General features: G+C 39.5%; 1 protein-coding gene across 1 annotated transcript in view; it reads left to right on the forward strand.

Moving 5' to 3' along the window:
* Window positions 1-22,882, forward strand: part of POLA1 (DNA polymerase alpha 1, catalytic subunit) — a 3,104,727-nt gene that overhangs the window by 884,236 nt on the left and 2,197,609 nt on the right. Inside the window, exon 19 of the mRNA XM_044072304.1 lies at window positions 6,753-6,869. Coding sequence (XP_043928239.1) covers window positions 6,753-6,869 — 117 coding nt within the window. The remainder of the gene's footprint in view (window positions 1-6,752; window positions 6,870-22,882) is intronic.

The following is a 22,882-nucleotide window of genomic DNA, read 5'->3' on the forward strand; positions in this document are numbered from 1 at the left end:
AACAGGACCCGTCAACCCCCCCCCCTTCAGAGACTCTTCAGTATCAGCTTTTACTCATGGTTTGTATCAGACATGCGGACGACTGCAACAAACATTCTCCTGCACAAAGGTAGGGTATCAACTGACCTAGATCTATAAGCCTGACGAGCCTAATCTATAAAGCTCTAGAAACAGTCATTATGGAATTGATAATGACAGATATGGATGGCCAAAAAAAAAAAACTAGATTCAAACTATTTTGGTTTTGTCGAAGACAGATTATGTCTTCTTAATATGGTCAACTTCTCAGAAAGGGTTGCAATGAAGGATGACATCTGTGCACACCATCTAGACCTTACAAAGGTGTTTGACAATATCCCTTACCTGGACATAATTGATAAATTCATAAATACATACACACACACATACATGTAAATAACTTGTGGGATAACAAACTGGCTCATAAATATTACCCATGAAGTTAGGATGGGTGGATCTACCTCCTCCATCTGACCTGTCACTAGTTGTCTTCCTAATTGTTCACTCCTTGGGCCACTGTTCTTTGGCATCCACTTCAAGGAGGTCAAAGTTAATGTTAAGGTCTGATGGCTGTCCAAGTTTGCAGATAGATGTACATTTGGTGCCATCACAAACTTTCAGAAGATACCAACATCCTTCTAGAAGACCTTTCACAAACAAATAACTTGAGTCAGTGCCATGGCCTAAAACTAAACACCAATAAATGTTTTCTTCATGAAGACCAATGCAATTATCGTATTGACAACACAACCCTGAAAACTGACACACTACTAAGGGACTTGGGAACTTATGCAGATGAGTGGAGTCTCAATCACTAAGTATTCAGTGCTGTGAGGTGGTCCTTTTTCATTGGCTAGATTAGTAAGGGTATGGCATCCATGTCCAGGGGAGTGATCATTCCATTGTATACTGCATTCGTTAGGCCAGTTATGAGGTGTAGTGATCCCTTTGGTATGTACTTGTCCAAACATCTGACACAACTGAAGCAACTACCATGCATTCTCACTAAGAAACTCAACAGCCTAAAATCGCAAAAGCTGCACTGATTGTCTGAAAGACCTGTACCTGTTACTGGTATCTTTCAGATGATTGAGGGGTAATCTCTGCCTCACTTACAGAGCCTCTAACGACCCAATCCTTTCACATCTATAACACATCTGTAGAACCATCCTCTAGAGATTTTATTCTCTTCTTCAAATGAAATGAAACATGTTGGAGGACTTAGTTATATCTTAAACAAAATACCACTTAATCTGGAATTCTCTTCCTCTCCATATAAGACAAAGTATGTCTCTTACTCTATTCAAGAGTAATATGAATGAGTGGATGCTCATTCTGATTTTCAGCATCCAGCAGAAATAGGCAAAAATCTTTTAAGACAATAAACCTCCTCATCAAAATCATCACTACATTCAAATACCTAGGCATATCGCTAGATCAAACACTAAGTTTTCAAGTTAACAGAACTAATACAAAAATAATACTCACTCCTGTTCAGGGTAGTAAAAGTTCGATAGTGAGAGAATTGTCTCTGCTCCAGTTTGTGCCTCAGTGTTTTTATATTCTGCTTATCCTTTACCTGCTTAAAGTTGCATTCTGTGACTGCCTCATCCCCTCACTAACATATTACGCTAAAGTTTCTAAAAGAACTCCAGTATTGTCTTTACTTGATTAGATGCCTCCATAGATAGCTTGCTTGAAATTTTTTTCCCAACCCTCCCAGAATTTTGGTGTGGTGGTTTTATAAGACTGTTTCTGGCCTCCAGCCCTTATGGTAATCTAATTTCCAAAGTCCTTCACTCTCATCTTTCGCTGCTATTGTCAGTTATATAAGCTATTTATGTACTCTTCCAACCCATGGTTTTCCACAGATCCATGATACTGAGTGCCCACCCTGCAAACCAATATTGCTCTTGAGCAAACCTCTTTTAAGGCATATTGTCACTGGCTCATTTACCTAGAGGTCGACAAAGCTTGGATTCATAGCTTGTGCTCCAGAGGTGTTTTACTTGCTTCCATTGCCATCCAGGCATTAGTTAAGTACTGCTGATTGCTAAATCGCACTTGCTTAAGTTATTCTGAATAACAACAGGTTCATAGTCTCTAGGCGTCTTGTCCAAAGGAGGGCACACTCAGGGCTGCAGAATCCTCCCCCTTAAAGTACAACACAGTATCAGCAATCCATCTACATGGTGTGGCAGTAAAACCCTCAACCTTTTGCATCAAAAGCAAGCATGCTCCCTGTTGTGCTGCTAACACTGCTTTCAAATTTTATACCACAAACACTGATGAGCATTTGCTGCACAAAACATTTGCAGGAGGTACAGCAGCTCACGCTAACTTCATGGGTTCTCTTTGTAAGCCAACTGCATATTGATTAACATTTTTGTGGAAGAGTTTGTTTGATGCCTAAGTGTGGGGTGGTGTTGAATGTATTATCAAGACCTTTACAAGATACAATTCAGTTTTCAGAAGGACAGCTCTTTGTAACAGATTTTCTCCAGGACTTCTCTACTCTTTCTCCAAGCACACACAACCTCCTGCCCTTTTACTTCAGGGAAGCCAAACTAAATAAATAAATAAATAAACAAGCAAATAATTAAATAAATAAATAAAAAGACCCTACTGATAGTTCTGTTTGCTTTAGTAATCTGACACCTCGATTCCTTTTACCACTTCAGAGAATTCAAAATAATTTCTACTGCACATTTATAATATATGCCTTACATCTAACCATATGCCCAACGTGTGGAAATCAGCACTAGTCAGGCCTCTGCCCATATAAGACCAATAAAACATTCTACTTCTGCTCATTATCTGTATTTCTAGTATTGGCTAAAAACTAGGAAAAAAATATCTACAGCCTGCTGTCATCTGATCTGCAATAATATCTTTGAAACAGAATTGATTTAATTCGGGGAAAAGTATAGTATTCTGTGAACCCTTACAGAAGAAATTCTGCCAAGTATGGACAAAGGCAACCTAATGTGAGCGCTACTCCTTAACGTCTTATTTGACTTTGTTGACCGGTCCCACTCATCCACTTTCTGATCCATCTTGGCTAGCTGTCAGTCCCCATGCCTCTGCATGATTCAGAGATTTTTCTGTCCTTCAGATTCTTTAAAGTAAAAAAAAAAAAAAAAATGAATCCGTAACCCAAAAAGATTCTTCTCTCCAGTAAAGGGTCTCTTTTTTTCTATTTTGATTAATACCATTCTATCGGACCTTTACCACCTGAAGCCCAAAATTGTATGCTATTGGTTTCAGTACTTAGTAGAGCCTATTTTAAATGCAAAACATTCAAAACTGAATAGGTCAACATATGATATTATAAAAAAACAACACATCAAAATGCAGTATACTACTAATCATAGCACTGTGCTAAATGCTGCATGCATTTCCCTTACTCAACCAACCATGCTTAATGAAATCTTGCCTTAACTGTCTAAAGTCATCTGGTTGACACGCCTTGATAAAAGCTTGCAAAGGCTAATTCACAGGTTGAAGGAAGTCAACATGCAACAGAAATCAGAGATACCAAAAATATTGCCTGCAACAAAGATGAACTGACAGCCAGTACATTATAAAACGCCCAGTTTCCCTTGCAAAAAACAGAAAGAAGCAGACACTTCAGCAGTAAAATAACAAATGCACTAAAATCAGTAAGGAACTGTGAAGATGTGTTGTGCATCAATAATTCAAAGTCAGCAGAAGCATGACAAAACCTAGCAAACAGCAGATAAAAACAAATTGATCACTTCGGTCGTTACCACAACTGCAATATCGGCACTGATTTATCAAGCCGATAATGCACTACTGCACTATCGTGTTTTCATTTTAAAGAATTTTAAAGCAAAGAAGATGGGTACAGGGGGGTGGCCTGGTTAATTTTAGTGAGACAGAGAAAATGTGATGGTTTTCTTATAATTTCTGCTAGAAGGTGGCATTTGGGAAGTTCATGGGCACATCTTGTATGTTTTTTTTTTTCCACGAGGTGACTCTTCCAAATTGCTGAAGTTTTTCCTATACCCTTACAGTCAGAAAAAATGCTAGACTGTTTGTAATATACTTCTTAGGAACCAATGCAAGATATATATTAAATGTAAATGGAGGAAGCAGTTACAAGCTGATTGAATGCCTCAGATGTCTGTAATTACGGTAAACATATCTGTGGTAAAAACAAAAATCTTCACCTGAAAACACTTGAGATAAGTAGGTATTGTAGTAATCCCACAACAAAACAGATGCATCTAGCAACTTCAATGAATAGAGTAGTTCCCATAGTCAGTCAGCATAGCATTTTTATTGGCTGCAGGAACCAAAAATTAGAAGAGCTCATATATAATTAATAGTGTGGGCGTTCCCAGGGAGAAAGGACTGAAGGAGGCGGCTCATGAGCAGTTCTTCAACAGCAACTAAGCAAAAAGTGAAACATAACATAGGGCGTTATTACCAAACAGTTTGAATGCCCATATGTTCTCTACAGCTCTGCGAGACCGTGATACGCTTAAAGATGGCTCACAGTACCGGAGCTGTAAGAACAGCTAATGAAAAAAATTGTCAACATCGTGATATAGGATAGCAGAAATAATATGGTACAATGTTGCTTTCAAAAGATGGGGGGAAAAGGAACCTCAGAAATGAGAAAACAAGTGCAGTAGCATGTAGTGGTCCTTTTAAGTGTAAGTAAGTGTTTATTTCTTTTGGTCTAATGCAGTCATAGGGAAGTCTATTATAGGAAAGCCAAACACAAATGAAAACCGACCTTCACACAAAGTAACACAGGTTGAAATCCACTGATCCAAACATGAAACGAAGTAAGCGCTTCCGTCTGGTATATTTAACCAGACTTCTTCAGATAACTAAAAACTGCATGCAAACCAATTTATATACATCAGAATCACAATTAGTCACAGCCCACTTAAACTTAATGAGTACCAAAAAAGGAAAACCTTTTATGCTAGCCGAAATGCATGGTGCAGCTAAAAAAGCATTTCATATAAATCACTTTGTAGAATAAAATACCTATATAAAAATATATATACAAATGTGTATATTCTAAGATCAAAAAAATTGCCATACAATAAACAGCCTAAACCTGCAAGGTATGAAACATTTTTTTTTTTAAAATACGCATACATATACAAATAATTATACTGACATTATTAGGCAAAATAATTATTAAAACATATAGTTCTAAAAAGACATTTGACCTAGTCTATATCACATGGGGGACCCTCTCTTTAGAACTATATGTTTTAATAATTTTTTGCATAATAATGTCAGTATAATATATATATGTATGTGTATTTTTAAAAAAATGTTTAAGTTCCACGGTGGTGCAGCGGTAGCGTTGTTGCTTCATAGCAAGAGGTTCTCCCGTTCGATTCTTGGCTGAAGTGCGGTGAGTGCCTTCTGTGTGTAGTCTGCATGTCCTCCCCGCGGTAGAGTGGCATTCTGCAAGACATGCGTGAATGGGCGTGCCTTCGTTGAAGGTTGGGTGTCGAGCTGGCAACTTGGCACCGTAAAAATCTACTGCCAATCATTAGCGGACCGGAGTTCCGCTGTGGCGACCCCTAACCGGGAAAAGCCAAAAGACAAACAACTATGTAGGTTTAGGCTATTTATTGTATGGCAAATTTTTTGATCTTAGAATATGCACATCTGTATATATTTTCTAAATAGGTATTTTATTCTGCAAAGTGATTTATATGAGATGCTTTTTTAGCTGCACCATGCATTTTGGCTAGCATAAAAGGTTTTCCTTTTTTTGGTGCTCATTAAGTTTGTGAGGTGTGACTAATTAATTGTGATTCGGATGTATATAAATTGGTTTGCATGCAGTTTTTAGTTGTCTGAAGAAGTCTGGTTACATATACCAGACAAAAGCGCTTACTTCGTTTCATGTTTTAAATAAATTCTTGTGTTTGGTTCAGTGGATTTCAGCCTGTGTTACTTTGTGTGAAGTCCATTATAGGGTTTGTATTCAGTGTTTTTGTTGCAGCCTTAATTTTGTGCTTTTTCTGGTCATTGTAAGCTAAGCAGCTCCTGGGAAGAGCTTCCTTTGAGAGTGCTGTCTGTTAAAGCATCCTTTAGTGATTCTCTTGTACTTGCCTATCTTTAAAGGGATTTCTGTTCTCCTTTTTAAGGATCCTTCCCAAAATTCTTGAATCAGTCCTTAGTAAAAGTCTTTTCAGATTATATTATCGTTACGACTGTGTAAAATTCACGATATCTATTAATCTTCAAGAGGTCCTAAGAGTTCATACTGCCTTGGATAATGGGTCCTAGTAAGAAAGTTTGATTCATGCACAGTAGCAGGTAAAGAAGTTCTCCTGCAAAAAAAAAAATGAAATAAAAAGTGTGTATATAGAGCTGTTTGAAAGATCAACTGACAAAGTGAGTAATTTGATATTTGTTTTAAATGCAGAAAAGATGCATAGTGAAATCTCCAAAACTGGCTAGAAATAGACTCAGAGGACACCATAAGCAGTATTTCAAATGAGTAGTTAATACAACAGGCTTCAAACAATAGCTTGTAGGTTGCAGTTGAACCTCATGTCATTTTAATTAATGGATGGAAAATGTCAGTTTGGATGGCTGGACATCAGGCTGAACCTTAGTATATTCAGAAGATGTACAGACTCTGGTGATAAATGAAGGAAAAGTGATGTACCTTATCAAAAAGTTTAACAAAATATGCTCTAATTAGACTTGTTTTCAATTTATAACAGGGTCATGACATTTATGGGTTTGATATGGAAGTCCTTTTGCAAAGAATTAGTGCCTGTAAAGTGCCACATTGGTCAAAGATTGGCCGTCTTAAAAGATCCATTATGCCAAAACTTGGGGTAAGAAATTTTTTATTCTTGGAAATTCACTTCAAGATGTTATAAAAACAAATAATTTCAAAGTCATTTGTTAAAATAAATAAGTTTGTGTATTCATTTGTTTGTCTTGTCTTATTGGTCTGTTGTCAGATAACTTTTTTTCTTGTGTTCCTTTTCATCTCTGCCAGGAAATTCAAAAGGTGTTCTTCACTTATCCCAGGGTATTGGCTGCTTGATGGGTGTGCCTTAAAAGGGAGACAGAAGGTGCTCATAGATATAATTTTGAAGGCCATATGCAGTACACCATTGCTGAGATTTTCTTTCTGAGATCTTAACTTTCCTCTTTACTCACTTCATAAATGGCATAAGCTGAGTTGGGAGACGCCGCCCAGCCTCTGCACTTTTCAGTACTTTTCTAGTATATACAATGTTCAGATCACTGTGGGAAAGTTCTCTTGTTTGATGCCAAAACACCAACTATTTATGTGTCCTTATATTTACAAGCCAGGCAGAAAGTTTGCAGTGTAGAGGGTGTGAAGTTCACTCCATGAAATGTCATGCACCTAGTTCACTAGTAAAAATTTAACTTTAAAATACGTACTACAAAATAATAAAATAGTCGATATTCCACAGTCGAGTGAAAAATGAAATATCCTTTATTGAAACACACAAACAAGCAATCCTAGTTGAGTATAATGAAAAGCATTGACGACATTCATTATTTATATATAATCAAGTTATTTTGATCAAGGGAGTGGTTACAGAAGGTGGTTCTGTTAAGAGCAATAAAAGCATCAAACTCATTCCTTTAATCAGCTCCCCTTCCCCTTAACACCATAGTGTAAACTGAGACTGTACTACCTTAGATCTGAAACTAAAAAGCTAGAGACAAATTAAAATATATAATATAAGAACAGCTTATTAAGGCTAACCTAGTAATCCAAACTTTATTAAGAAACCAACTCACTAACAAAATGACTGATTAACAAAAAGATCTACCACTAGACATCTATCAGAATAAGTATTAGTAATTCATAAACTGAAACGCTTTTAACAAAAGATTGATTTCATACCAAATAAATACTTCATCAGGTTTGTGTGTAAAAAAAAATTACAATATTAAAATATTAATGAACGTGTGTAAATCTACAAGTGAACACCTAAGCAGGCTGAAAACCATAGCTATTAATCAGTCCCATATTAGACTTCTGCATCTGCACTTTATTGATATCTTTTATTGTGTGGAAAGGAGATGGTCCTAAATTAGATTTTATCAACTATCTGAATTAAATCACCACCTTCCTGAATTTCACCTCTCCCCACAGGCTCACCTCGGCAGTCTTCTTAGAACTGTGTTTTTTGTCAGCACATACAGGAGGGAGACATGTTTTTCTCCCCTTATTTAAAGAAACCAATTAAAACCAATGCAGGAGGTTAACTGTAAGTCAATGCAGGTAGTTTGCAGGGCGAGCTGCAATGACTGTGAAGCATTTTATGTGGGAAAATGCTTAACAGACTTGAAAGGAGGATTTTTGGCCATCTTTCTGAAGTTAGAGTTAAGTGCAAGAATAACATCTGCAGTTTCACAAAAGACATACTGGCTTTAAATTTCAAATTATTGATCGTGTGGACCTTTTGGAACTGGAAGGGAGACATCCCTAATCTTTTAGAAAAACGTGAACTACTGTGGCAGCTGAAACGGAACTCTTAGAAAACGGGCTTAATTACTGTTGCTCCATAAACAGCATACTAAAACTCAGAAACCTACCCCACTGTTTAAAAGACTATTAAAAGTCTGATTAATGGTGACATTACACACTAATATTATACATGCTAATATTGTTGTAAACAAATACCAAGCATTATAAATATTTTACAATGAAAATAACTGACATTGGTGCTGTCTTCTGATACTTTTGCTCATTTAAACTAAGTGCTTTCTTAGATGCCACACAAACACATCCCCAGGGCCTTAATGCTTTATTTTTAACATTTTTCACTGTATTTCCACCTTAGCAATTATAGCTATGGTTTTCAGCCTACTTAAGTGTTCACTTGTAGATTTATACACATGCTCATTAATATTAATGTTATTTACACACACATCTGACAAAGTATTTATTTGTTATGAAAGTGATCTTTAAATGTTTCAGTTTATAAATTACTAATATTTATTCTGATAGATGTCTAGTGGTAGATCTTTTTTTAGCCATTTTGTTAGTGAGTTGGTTTTTTAATAAAGTTTGGATTAGTAAGTTAGCCTTAATAAGCTGTTCTTACATTATATATGTTTTAATTTCATGGAGTGAGCTTCACACCCTCTACACTTTGAAGTTTCTGCTCGTTTTGTTTTTGACCCAGTATAGGTTGCATACTGGGTTTTCTGAGACTTTGAGGGATACCACAGATTTTTCCTTTTGTCCTTAGTTACCATATTGCTAGCCATGACCTGCAGGAACAAGCTAAGAACTCAGTGATGAGTGCCACGTGTGCTAGCTAGTGCTTCATATCAATCCAAGAGAAAAAGATGCAACAGCAATCTGGGCCTGTTCTCCTGTGGATATCAGCTACAGAGGGAAGTTAACATTGTGAGCAGTGGAGCAGCGGGCCCTTTAAATTGCTTTATCCAGGACTCTGAGCATAGAAAGAAGAAAAGGGATGAAAATGCCAGTGGTCATGCAATGCTGCCTGTGTCCCCTTGTTCATTGCTTGATTTGTGAAAGATTAACTTTGTGCCTGTCATCTGGTACTAATGTAGAGGATGGATAGAGAGGTGCTCTCTGGGCTTCCAGCTTCAGAGATAATTTTGAGGAAAGGCATCCTTCAAATGCTTGAATGGTTAGAGTAGCATAACCACTGCCATGCTGATGTGTAGATTAAGCTTATGAATCCCGTAGTGAGGGTTCTTTGTACCAGGACATCTGGACTCTTTACCTCCCTTTGAGCCTAGCAAGGCATGCTGGCGAGAGTCTTTTTGTTCATTATTTGCTAACTGGGTAAGTGTGTTGGTGCTTGCACCCCTTGTAGTTTTGAGCCAAGAAATAATGGATAGCAATCAGCTGTAGGGTAAAGAGATAATGGAATATAAACACAAAGGTAAATACCTGAGGAAAATATAAAAAGTGAAGTGCAAAAAGTGGCAAGTGAACTATGCAAGGCATTTGACACCACAGAATGTATCACGTTTAAGGGAATTTGCAGTTTTTGAGCTTAGGTGCTCCACAGCCCTTTTGGTAACAGCAGATATTAACACATTAACATATTCTGGGAGATGGCTGAGCAGGTGTGGAGGGACACTCTTGTACCTGAGGGACTCCCCTCCTCCCCTAGAAAGCATTTTATAGCTTAATGTGTGTGGGGGCCTGTAAACAAAGTGCTGGCTCCAGTGTATACCTCCTTGAGCCCTGGAGAACTTTCACTGGACACCTAGCTGATATTTATTTCCCACCCATTCCTTGCATGCGGCCAGTACACAATTCCCTCTGTGGGAGCTAAAAATATTTGTCTCTTGTTCTGTCTTAGAATTAACCTGAGAGTGTTTTGAAGACATTGAGGTCCTTGCTGCAGATGCAGACATGGATGATGAAATCCCCTCTTGCATCTCCCCTTCTCCCTTTGACACCTTCATTGGCAAATCCCTTGTGTCCATGATGCCTTAATTGACCATTGCTACTTTCTTTTTCAAGAAAAGGCTTCATTTGCATGAGAAGATAGAGTATCCAAAGTCATTCCTTCTTCTTTAGAATGTACTCTATCTAAAAACTTAGTGGATTAGTTAGCAAGCATCTTCTGATCCCCTTCCGTTTGGATATGGAGTTCAGATTTTTTTACATATGCACAGAAGATTCTTCAGACAGCACCAGTGATGTAGAAAGATGAGAACTTGACTGCAGTGCCGATGACCTGAGATAAACAGCTGAACTCATGATGGCACAGGTAGGGAGGATGGTTGTGTCTATTCTTGGGGGCAGGGGTGGTGGTACTGGGAGTTTACTGGACAGAGATCAGGCAGAACTGTGGTGGAGGCCAGAAATCTGAATGAAATAGACTGGCAGGCAGAGCACATAGGTAGGCTACTCATATGGCCTGATATGGATGTGTCCTCAAGCCACTCCTCTCTATCCACCTAGCCGAACAAGTCATATCAGCACACTGGAAGGTGTGATGGGGTTAGGGACTTGCTGATCAGATGCTGCATGCATTATGCCTCCCAATGCAGTGTCCCATGTCTCCTGATGGGATCCTTGCACTCTGGGTGTTACTAATGAGCATTGTCATGTTGAAGCTCCAAGAAGGCAGAGGGTCTACTCAGCGCTATTTTTATGTTGGAGACCGCTTAGCAGGAGCAGTTGGAGGATCAGAAGGAAATAAGATTCTGCCCTTTGCCAGTTTGATTTCCTGGACCCTTTACTAACTTCCTTGCCTGTCTTACTGCCAGTCTTTCTGTGTAGCTCAGGCTGTGGGTAGGCTTGCAGAGCTTTTTGATCCTTCGGAAAAGGATCATCAGAGTCGTATCTCCAGTTAAGTATGCTTACATTGTAGCTCACTGCAGTTTGAATCTGAAGGGAAGCAGGGCCGGCGTAATGGTGAAGGCCTTTATCTCACAGATATAATGTATAGGGTTTGATTCTGACCTAACCCTCCAAGTGCAACCTTGATGAGTGGATGGGAAACCACATATTTGTCCCTCATTGACCAGGACAACAGGGTGCTGACTGAGGTTTCTTTTTTAGAGATAAACTCTTGGCTAGGCTTGTAAGGGCCCCAGGGCCATTAGTCTAGAAACCTCCTATGATCCTATGACTTTACATATGGGCAACAACATTAGGTACTTGTCTGCACTAGGTGGCATAACTTATTGTCCTCTGTCAAGAATGAATTGAGGCAAACTGTTTTGGGTGGTATTGACTAGGGAGAGTTTCATATTTTTTCAGGCGTCAAGACATAACTAAAATCCAAAGAGGAAACCAAAATTGACTTTCCTTTGAGCCCTCACCCCTCAAGTGTCTTCAGCTCACTGGTTAAAGAACTGGAACTATCGCACAGGTAGATAAACTTTTAAGTTGATATTCCTAGGATGTTCTTCAGCAAAAAGTTTATTTTTTTTTAACCTTCCCACACCCTGGAGCTCTAACTAAGCTATATCTGGGATTGCACAACCTTGGGAGTAAAGAGATTTCTTTATCCCCATACTTTTCATGATCTGACTGAATATACTGCATTCTGTTCAACTAAGGGCAAGAACTGATTAAAGATGCACTACTCCCAATTTAATGAACTATAATGTAATATTCCTTTGCATCTTGTTGCTCCTCTTCTTTCACCTCTCCATTGCTGATCTGGAGGGACTGTGCAAGCAGTGTAATTAATTTTAGAAATGTGTGTGGGTAGGCCAGTTTCACTTTTTCCTGATGGGGAGAACCGCTACCAAGGATTGGTCTCATGGCTGTACCCTAGAGCTCTCATGTTTTCCATCAAGGGCCTTGCTGAGGGAAAACTACATCTGCAGATCACCTGGAACGGCTACTTACTTGTAGTTCTCAAAGGACCTGGAAAGCCTATTATCCTGTGATAAGAGGGAGTTGGGTTCTAGTTGTGCCTCTTCCATTTTAGATTTCAGTGAGTGCATCCAGTATGTTAAGATCTGGATGGTATCCAAAATTCCTTTCCTTTCCTTTTGTAGGGCAGCAGCTTGGTGACGTTGGATATGCTGACTGCCTTCTGGCTTAGAAATATGGGCATTCATTTTGATCTGGGTAGACAGGGCTTCAGTGTATGAAATGTAGTTTGATCTATTTTTGGCATGCAAGATTTTCATCAAGGTACTAGTCATTGTGACAGAGATCTTACAGGAGACTTCCTGGTGTTACCAGAGTGGAGTTATATATTTTCCATTGCTTACTGGTTGCTGTTAACCATATGACTCTGACCTCCTGGCTGAGTTTAAATAAATGGATGAAGGCTGAAACCATTCTGCTGCTCCATGCTGAAAGTGCAAATCCCCAATGTTCAAGTCCCAGTACTTTGAAAAATGTGCTGTAATTCAGCCAGTAGACAGAGAATTCTGAAACTCATTAAATCATCGTCTTTTTTTTTTCCAGGGCAGCTTCACTCCGTCTGCACTTCGACACTGGGCTGCTTCTCACCTGTGCTACTTATACGCAGTAATTCATAGATTATTGTACCTTGGTGTAGAGCGAATGCAACAGATACTGCAGCCTCAAATTTAGTATTCTAAGGATTTGCAGTTCTCCTTGTTATATCAGCAGGCACTCATCCTTGCACCTTTTGGGCTACAAAGTGGTAGCTGTTTTCCATACTGTCCTTTTTTTTTCTACAGGTAAAGATGCTTGAATAGATGGCGAGGTGTGACTCACTGCTTAACCATTATGTTGTATGCCTGCTGGTGTTAGACATGTTACTAGGCTGTAGAGTTGTAGACTTCACCCTGTTGGTAGTGTAGGGTTATCCTTTTCTCATTTTAACCCCCCACAAATTGCAGTGATGGATGCATCACTAATAAGTTGGAGAGCCTGCTCGCTTTCCTAGTTCCATGGCATGTTGCAGCAGGAGTCTGTTGTGTTGCACTCTGACAACCAAGCTGTGATTTGACATTTAAAACTGGTCTGTGTGCATCCTTAAAAGCACATGTATCTTTTGCAGAAAGGCAGTGTAATGTAATAGGGCCATAAACTGGACCAGACATTCATGTTCTTGGGGAACTGAATAAATGATAAACTCTCTATGCTGCATTTACAATCTTCTTGGTTTTTAAATGCACAACACAGTGGCTTTGTGGTTGAGGTTTTTGTTTTGCTTCTTCAGAGACCAGGGTTTCCTTTCTTTCAGTAATTCTCTGTCATTTGTTCAATTAAAAATCTCTGGTATGCCACATGCTCCAATTTCTAGTTCAAATATAAAGTTAAAATATCAAGTTAAAAATAAAGTATACATTTTATTCATCTTTTATTGGCAGGGTTATATTTAAGTATCTAATGCAGTGCTTTTGCTTGTATTTGGATTGGCAAATATTCAAAAGAATATTAATGACCAGTGCCTTAAATTGATAGTAGTCAGCAAATCTCCAAGGCTATAGCTTTGTCAGTTTTTGTTGAAAAACTTAACTCTGTGGTCACCCAAAATTCTTGCTATATTAAGGATTCATTTGATTTTGTATGCAAGATTAAGGACACTGTAACTGAGGGGGATGCTTTAGCCACAGTTGATAAGAAGTCTTTGTTCTGACAGTCCAAAAGACGGGCCTAGAAAAGGTGTTATAATATTTATGCTCCACTAATTTGCACATAGCAACAGTTAGATTGTTAATAGATTTTAGATGTGATTTTTGTCATAATTTTGTATGGTTTGGTAGCAAGATATTCAGGCAAATACAGGTGGAGCAAAGCCCCCCATACTTTACCAGTTTATTTATGATAACATGGGATGAGGAGGAGAATGTAAGTCAAACATTTTTAATATTGACCGGGACAACAGATGAATTAATAAATGTTTTTAGGTTACTTGAGTAAAGTAGATCAATGTGTTACTTTTATTATGCATTTTTGTGAGAAAGTAATTAGATATATTAGTAAAAATAATGATGGGCTAGCAAATTATCTAACAGTAGTTGGTACGTTAGCTACACAAGTATGCAACACTGGATAAAAAAAAACATTGTCAAGACATCAGTAATAAGTTTCAGCGGACCGATGTATGAAGAAAGAATATTTCTTGATTAAATAATTTGAGGGAGAAATTAGAGGACAGGAGTTACTAGAGAATTTTCATTGAACAACAGCTGTCATAGGTCATTCTTTTTCTTTTGGCTTTTCCTGATTAGGGGTCGCCACAGTGGATCAGCTGTCCGCTCATGATTGGCAGTAGAGTTTTACGGTGTAGAGTTGCCAGCTTGGCGCCCAACCTTCCACAGAAGGCACACACATGCACATGCTCACACCTAGGGCCAATTTAGTGTCCAGTCCTCTTACAGCATGTCTTTGGGATGTGGGAGGAAACCCATGCAACCACAAGGAGGACATGCAGACTCCGCACAGAAGGCACCCCAGCTGAGGATCGAACCGGAGAACCTTGTGCTGTGAGGCGACAACGCTAACCGCTGCACCACTGTGGCCGTCCAGCTGTCATAGGTCATTAATGAAAAGAAATGCAGACTTGGCATATTATGAAACAAGCCAGCTGATATAGGATAAATGTGTAAAAAGAAGTATCGGAATGGGAAAGAAATATCTGATATGGTGCAATATTTATGCAGAGGAGAAAGACTAATATAAAAAAGCAGCTTCAGAGATTCATTTGAAGAGAAATAAATGCAGGCAAAGGCACCTGGATGTAGTAAACTTCACAGTTCAAAAAACAGGAAAACAGGAGAATGTAGAAAAAAAAGTTGAGTAAGGTACAAGCTAAACAAATATGGTGTCATGGATTATCTGCAAGGTGAAGGTTTTATTGTAGAAAATCCAAAATCGGTATTGTTGCAGCATAATGGAACAATGACTCCTCAGATTAATGATCAGCAAGTGCAGCGAGTGGCTTCTGACGAAGTATGGACATAGGAATGTAAGAGAGCTTTCAGATACAGTGCAATATTTAAGCAAATGGGAAAGCAAATCTAATCAATGTATTTATTAAAAAACAAAAAAAGCAACAAAAAATTTTGAAGAGAAATACAGGCAAATCCACCAGGATGTAGAAAACTTCACAACAGAACAAAATAAGAAGACAAGTGAGAAAAGTAGAAAAGAGGATTAGTAAGGGAGAAGTTAAAGAAATAGAAACCAAACTTTTGGATTATCTGCAAAGTGAAGGATTTAGTGTATAAAATCCAACACCAGTATTATCACAGCATGATAGAACATTGAGTCCCCAGATTAAGGAGAAACAGGTAGACCAGGAGGCATCTGAAGACTTGGTACTTGGTGATGCTCTGGAGAATCCCCTGTAGGAAAATGTTAAAAATGTTGAATTGAAGTTGCGCAACAAGGGGATTATCTTGGAAATGGTGCTGATGCAGGTAATGTTGTAGAGTAATGTGCCAGAGAGTTTATTTATGAAGGAGGAGCAGCAGATAAACAAGATGCATCTGAAGAAATGTCACAGGAAGATGATGTGGAACTTTCTGTAGAATGCCTTCAGGAAACTTAGAGCAGAGAAGGTAGTCAGGAAGAAAATGATCTAAGGGAAGAGCACCTTGATTTAATAGGTTCATAGGTTCATGGGTTCATACTAGGCTATCTGCCCTAGGGCATTTATAAGCCTAGCCAGAATGTGTTTGGCTTTCGCCACCCATTTTAAATTTATTTTGCTATGCCCTTTTTCGAGGTTAGTATACTGTGCCTCTGTCTAACAGTGACACAGAAGTGATACCCGGGGTAAGCCTACGATCTCCCATCCACTCATCAAGATTCCTCTTGAAGAGAGTCAATGAGGGACTCTGCCTAACCTGGACTGGGATTTTATTCCAGAGTGAAGGGAGCCTCTGGATTATGAATCTGTCCCTCCAGCATGTCCTATTTATTTCAGTGCTGAGGTTCAAGTCTCTTGAGCGTAGCTCAATGGGATTTGGATTTTCTGAGGTGCAGCATGTCCATTAATTCCGGGTTGGACATGGCTTTATACGTCAGGCACAGATCGCCTCTGAACAGGCGGTATGCCACTGAGTAGAGCTGGAGTTTCTTTAACCGGGCAGCATATGGCATCTGTGTGAGCCCTTTGATCCTCTTGGTGAGGTACTTTTGGGGTCTTTCCAGTTGCTGCAGGTGTCTGGTAAGGTACATCCCAAAAGGGGCATTGTACTCAATTATAGGCCTGATGAGGGAGGAGTAAAGAGGCACGATGACCTCCCCTGATCTAGATGTGAATCCCTTCATGATTAGGTGGGCTATATAAAATGTTTTTCTAACCACTTTGGCCACGTGGTTGCAAATGAGAGATTGCTATCAACTTAGGTCCCCAGGTCCCTAATTACTTCTTCTGTACTTAATGGATTACCACCTATGTGGTAATTTGTGGGCACTTTGTTTTGCCAAAGGGATGACTATACACTTTTTGGCATTTAGCTTGAGGCCAAGGCTCTGGCACCAGTTGTCTGTTTCTATGAGGCCCTTTTGGAGGATGCTTGTGTCGGCTGGAGAGTCGATTATGGTGCCCAGTTTGCAGTCATCTGTGAACTTGGTCAGCCACAGTCCTTCCGTGTTGGCCTGTACCTCCGAGAAATATATACCGAACAAGAGAGGTCCCAGGACTGAGCCTTGTGGGACACCACTTGTAACTGGTTTGGAGTCTGACATGGCTCCAGTAATTCTAACCATGTGGGTTCTGTCCTTGAGCCAGTTTGCAATCCATCTAGTGACATAGGGGTTTATATTTAAGCTGGTGAGCTTATCTATAATGCCCGAGTGGGGTATTGTATCGAAGGCTTTTGCGAGGTCCAGGTAGGCTGTGTGGACCACCTTCCCCTCGTCAATAGCCTTGGTGACGGTTTCAAAGAAATCAGCCAGGTTTAAGAGGCAGGATCTGCCCTTAACAAAGCCGAACTGGGTAGGATCCAGTGTCTGTAGGTCCCCAATATCTTTGAGGTCCATGATGATCCTTTCCATAGCTTTGCAGACCAAGCTAGTCAAGCTTATGGGGCGATAATTTCCAGGATCTGTTGAGGCACCACCTTTATGGAGAGGGACCACTGTTGCTGTACGCTACTCTTTGGGCACATATCCTGTAGTAAGGCTGAGATTGAACAGTAGTTTTATGTTTGGGTTTAGCTCTTCTTGGTGTTCATGTAGGACGCAGCCCGGGACACCGTCTGGTCCCATTGATGATGTGCTTTTGCTTTGGAGAGGGCGGCTCTTACCTGAGCATCTGAGATGTCAGGGGGGCAGCACTCTGCTGGGATAGATATTTGCCCTTTTGGTGGGGAGGGGGGGAGTTTGCGCTGAACCTGTCAGCTAGGATGTTGGCAATGTCTGTGGGTTCAGTGTATTTTTTGTCATTTTGGACTAATCCTGAGCATATCTGGGAATTACCACCCAGGTTCCTAACATAACTAAAGAAAGCCTTATGATTATCCTTAGTGTCCTGTGCAATTTTTCTCTCGAAGCTGGCCTTAGACAATTTTATGAGTGCCCGTAGTTTTTTGCTATTACTGATCAGTGATGCCTTCCCTTTTTGGGATTTTGCTCTGTCATGTAGTAGCTTCCTCCTTCTATTGTATAGTTTGTTTATGGCTGAGGTCCACCAGACAGGACGTCTGCCTTTGGAGGATTGGGTCTTGGGTTTTATTTGGGATCACATGATCCATGCATTCCTGAAGGTGTTCATAGAATGTGTTTATAAAGGATTCTGCATTCTGGGCCGTATTTTCCACAGGCCCAGGGGCTTTGAAGGATTCCACCTCGGTTTTGAGGAGTGTGAAATTTGCTTAAGAGAAGTTTTTCACTGGTTTTCTGGGCAGGGGGTGGGGTCGGGAAGTGAATATCCGGTGAGATTAGTTTATGGTCTGATCGTACTAGTGAGGGATACACTTCTGGTCTGGAGCATAGAGTCCCCATGTTTGGTGATGATCAGGTCCAGTATGTTTTCCCCTCTTGTGGGAGTTGTAACAAGTTGTTCCATAGCATTTGAGTTTATAAATTCTAGGAACCTTTGGGCTAGGGTGTTGGAGCTAGAGTAATGCTCCCAGTCTGTTTGGGTAGTTGAAGTCGCCCAATATAATGGTGTTTGGAGAGACCTTCATTTTTTCCAGTGTTCTCAGGAAGGCAGAGTGGGGTTCCTGGGTTTTGGAGGGAGGTCTGTAGCAGGATATAAACTGGAAGGCAGTTTTACCCACTGTTAGTTGCACGTGGATAGTCTCTGATGCTTCCTGCTTTGCCACCAACCTGGAGGTGTGGGTATCTTTGATGAATATCGATACTCCCCTCCTTTTGTGGTTCGGTCCAAGTTTTGGGGCCGAAAAGCATGGTATGAGGTATAACCTGGTAGTGCTGGGGTGCTTTCGGGAGCCCTGAACCACGTTTCTGTTACTGCACAGATATCTATGTTCTCCATGCTAAGGAGAGTTTCGAGTGCGTGCATCTTGAGGTTTAGACTTCTGGCGTTGAGTAGCATTACTCTTAGTTTCTTATCCCTTGTGATACCTATGGAGGTGGGTTTGTATTTTGAGCCTTGCCTAAAAAAGGCACTATGGGGGTAGCAAGAGCCTTTGCCAATATCCGAAAGCCCAGGGGTGACAGGTGCAAGCCGTCCCTTGCCAAGCATCGTGGCTTGTCGAGCATATCATCCCAAGCTGACAGGCATTGGATCCCCTTTGAATGACACCAGTACTTAAGCCATTTGTTGAAATTGATCATCTTGTCTTCATATTGTGGCATCATTCTTGGTGAGGGTAAGATGCTACTCAAGGTCGGGGTCATACCGGCCTGGGCTACATGCTCAGAGAGCTCCCCTGTCTCTTTTCATGTAGTCCAGGGAGGTACGTCTCAGGTCATTCACACCAGCATGGACAATGACTGAGTCATATTTGTACTTGCCTTGGAGTGACCTGAGTGCTTGTGTTATGTGGCGGATCCTAGCAACCGACAGGCTGCTCACCGTGACCCTCTTCTTGTTCAGCCTGGTGAGCGGGACGTCAGTGTGCCTGACGATAGTCACCTATTACAAGTGTATCAGGTGTGTTGTTTAGTCTTAAGGGCTGTGACTGTTCGGCACACTGGCTTTGTGAGATGTGTTGCACGTGTTTTTTTTTTAGGGTAGCGGTTGCTTGGGTGTCTGCTTTGGAGGTCTCTGCTGCTTAGGCAGATCTTTATTTAGAGCCTCCGAGTATGTTTTTGTGTGATTGTGTTTGGTTTGCTGTCGTGGTAGGTCTATGTGAGACTGGAATTGTAATGAGTGTGATTTCCTTCTCCTCCTGACTGGTTATGCCAGTACTGAGTTGAGAGAGCTTAGCCTCCAGTTTGGCTATATGGTTGCATCTCTCACATGTGTTGGAATTTGTTGGGAGTAGGAGAGGGTTGTCTGTGTACATGAGGCAGTTGTAACATTGCTGCAAGATTCCCAGATTCACCAGCTGGACCGGAGAGGAGATTGACAACTGACCTTTGGACATGCTAGAATAATATTGGGAATTCCTTTATAATTGAAAACCAGGGCCAGTGGGGAGTGAGGGTGTAGTGCTTTTAATTTGAGATGGATAGGCATATTAAGATTGATGAAAGAAATGGACTACAGAAAGTAAATAAGACCAAAAATGTTAGAAGTTTGCCGAAAGAAATTAGCACACCAGTCAGGATTATCACAAGAAATTCATGTGATATAACATAATATATTACTGTGCAGTTAAATTAATAGCAGATGGGTGTTGCCAAAAACATAGAGCAATAAAGGACAGGAAGTGAAGTACAATACCACCGTAGAAGCATCAAGTAGAGAAAGCTCTAAAGCAATTAAGACAAGTGTTATGGTTAGAAAAATATAGGAGGCGGAACAGACCATAGTAATACCTGGAAAGCTAGAGTTGGTCAAAGCAATGATAATTAAGTGATGTAGTCATTGCTTTGTATAGCTGAATGTATAAACTGTTTTAAGTAGTTTGACCAAAGTTCTATCGTATTATGCTGATTTATTTGTATGTCTATATGATTGTTTCACTGTGGAGCTTTTCTCCCCGGGCCTTCGCTGAAAAAGGATGCGTGTCCAGTCGGACTTTCCCGGTAAACAATTGTAAAATAAAATAAAATTTCAAAATAGACCAGAATCTATCATACACTTTTGCAGATAATAAACTAAAAATATGTCAGCACAGGGAACAAAACTTAGAAGATATGCAGATAAAATGCATTGGAAAAGAATAAAATAATTAATTGATGACCTAAAATGCGTTTTATAGAGAACTGGGAGACAAAGCAAAAGGAATAGAAACACCACCCAAAAAGTTGAAATTGACACATTTAGGAGAAATATTTACGAAGACCCTCTAGAACATAAGATATTGAATGGATAGAAAATTTTAAAAGAAACAGTAAGAGCTCTAATGCAGAGGATATGGAATGGGATGAAATAATGGCCAGAGAAAGTGAAGCAAAATTAAGAAAAGCTCCCAGTTTGAAAACACCAGGCTCAAATACAGTTCATAACTTCCAGGTAAAAATATTAACATCTTTACACAGTTTTAACCCTGAGTAAGAATTACTTGTATGCTATCCCAAATAGATATCAACATAGTGTTGACAACAGAAAGAATGATACCCTTAAAAGTGAAAAAACAGACCAATTACTTGCTTTCCTACTATAGACTGGAATTTGTGCTGGCAGAGGTTATGGTCTTTAAGAAAAACAAATCAAAAGTCATGGCAGTACAATAAAAGGATAAGAAAGGAAAGTCATATGGAATAAAGGATCATTTGATGCCAAATAAAGCCATAATAGAGAATTGTAAAAAGGAGAAGAATCTAATGGCTTTCACAGAATACAAAAAAAAAAAAAAAAATTGACAGCATCCCACATGCATGCATAAAGAATGCTTACAGACATATAAGGTAACAGCCTACATTGATCAATTACTTTACAGTAACCAGTAAAGAGTGGCAAACCACACTGCAGTTAAGCCATGACAAAAGGCAAATTACTATCTCGGGGATAAAAATTCAAATGGGGATATTCCAGAGTTGTTGTTATCCTTGCTACTGCCCATTAAGCTGTTTAATAGATTTGGCCATGGTTACAATTATGCTTCCAGAAAACAACCTTGTTTAAAGACTTGTTGTGGATGACTCAAAACTGTATTGTTCATCAGATGAGAAGTTGAAAGCACAACTGCAAGTGGTTAAAACTTAGATGACAAGAATTACATTTGGTATTGATAACTGTGCAAATGCAACATTTAATGCAAGAAAACCAAAGTACCAAGAAAATAACCTGGGACAGGAATGTGATGAAAAGAAGCCTGAGCAGGAAGGGGTGTATAAATATTTGGGAACTGATGAAAAATCGGCAATAAAGCATTAACAAATACATTTAAAATTTAATAAAGAATACTTCGAAAAACTAAGCTATTCGTAAATGTCAAGGCTGTTTTCAATGTTAAAGTCCAAACTATAAACCAATTTGTTCTTCCTGTTCTAATTTACAGCTTGGGGTGATTGACTGGTCCCAGAAGGTATTGGATCTATTGGACAGGAAAACAAGAAAAATGCTTTGCTCCTATCAAATGATGCATAAAAATCAATGTATACCAAGTTTAGATATTCCTTACTGTGGAGGAGGTATGGGCTTCCTTGAAACTGATTATATATATATAGACCTGGAGTTGTAGGACTACATACATGTCTGCTGACCTTATCGGATTCAAGTATAGTGAAAGTTTTAAAACATGAGGAGAAGATGACTTCTCTGCTTAGTTTAACGGAAGCATTTTGGTGTCAAGCAAGAATGAAAATCAAGCCAGTAGACCAATCAGAAAAGCAACTTAATGTACCAAGAAACAAAAATAATGTAGGAAGATTCAGATGAGGAAAAAAAATGTGAAAAAGGGATAAATAATTTGGCAAGTACACATCTTGAACAACCTGATGTTAAATTAGGATTTGACACAGGAATGATAAAGGAGAGGGGACTTCAAACCAAAAGATGAAAGGTTAGTGATGGTGGCCTAGGACAGTGGACTACATATAGATTGGTTTACAAAGTTTATTGAACATGTGGGGGAAACATACAAATGCAGGCTCAGTTTAAAAAAAAAAAAACGGTCTTATCTAGTTGCAGGGTGTGATACAATCATGGCAGAAAGGCCTATATACTGAAAGGCAAAATATGTGGCAAGACTGTTGCATTGATGGTTGTACAAACACAATATTGAAGCAGCTGAGAAGCATTGGAAACATGAGCCACAAAGCATTTTAGCGAATGATGTTTATATTGCATGAGATCACCCGTTACAAACAGTTCAAAACATAGATGTGAGAAAACCAGATATAGTAGTCCATGGAAAAAAGGTGTTGCAAAATGCACTTTTGGCCAACATCAAG

The sequence above is a fragment of the Protopterus annectens genome, chromosome 5.part0 (genome assembly GCF_019279795.1).
Source record: "Protopterus annectens isolate FY-2018-M chromosome 5.part0, PAN1.0, whole genome shotgun sequence".
Lineage (NCBI taxonomy): Eukaryota > Metazoa > Chordata > Ceratodontiformes > Protopteridae > Protopterus > Protopterus annectens.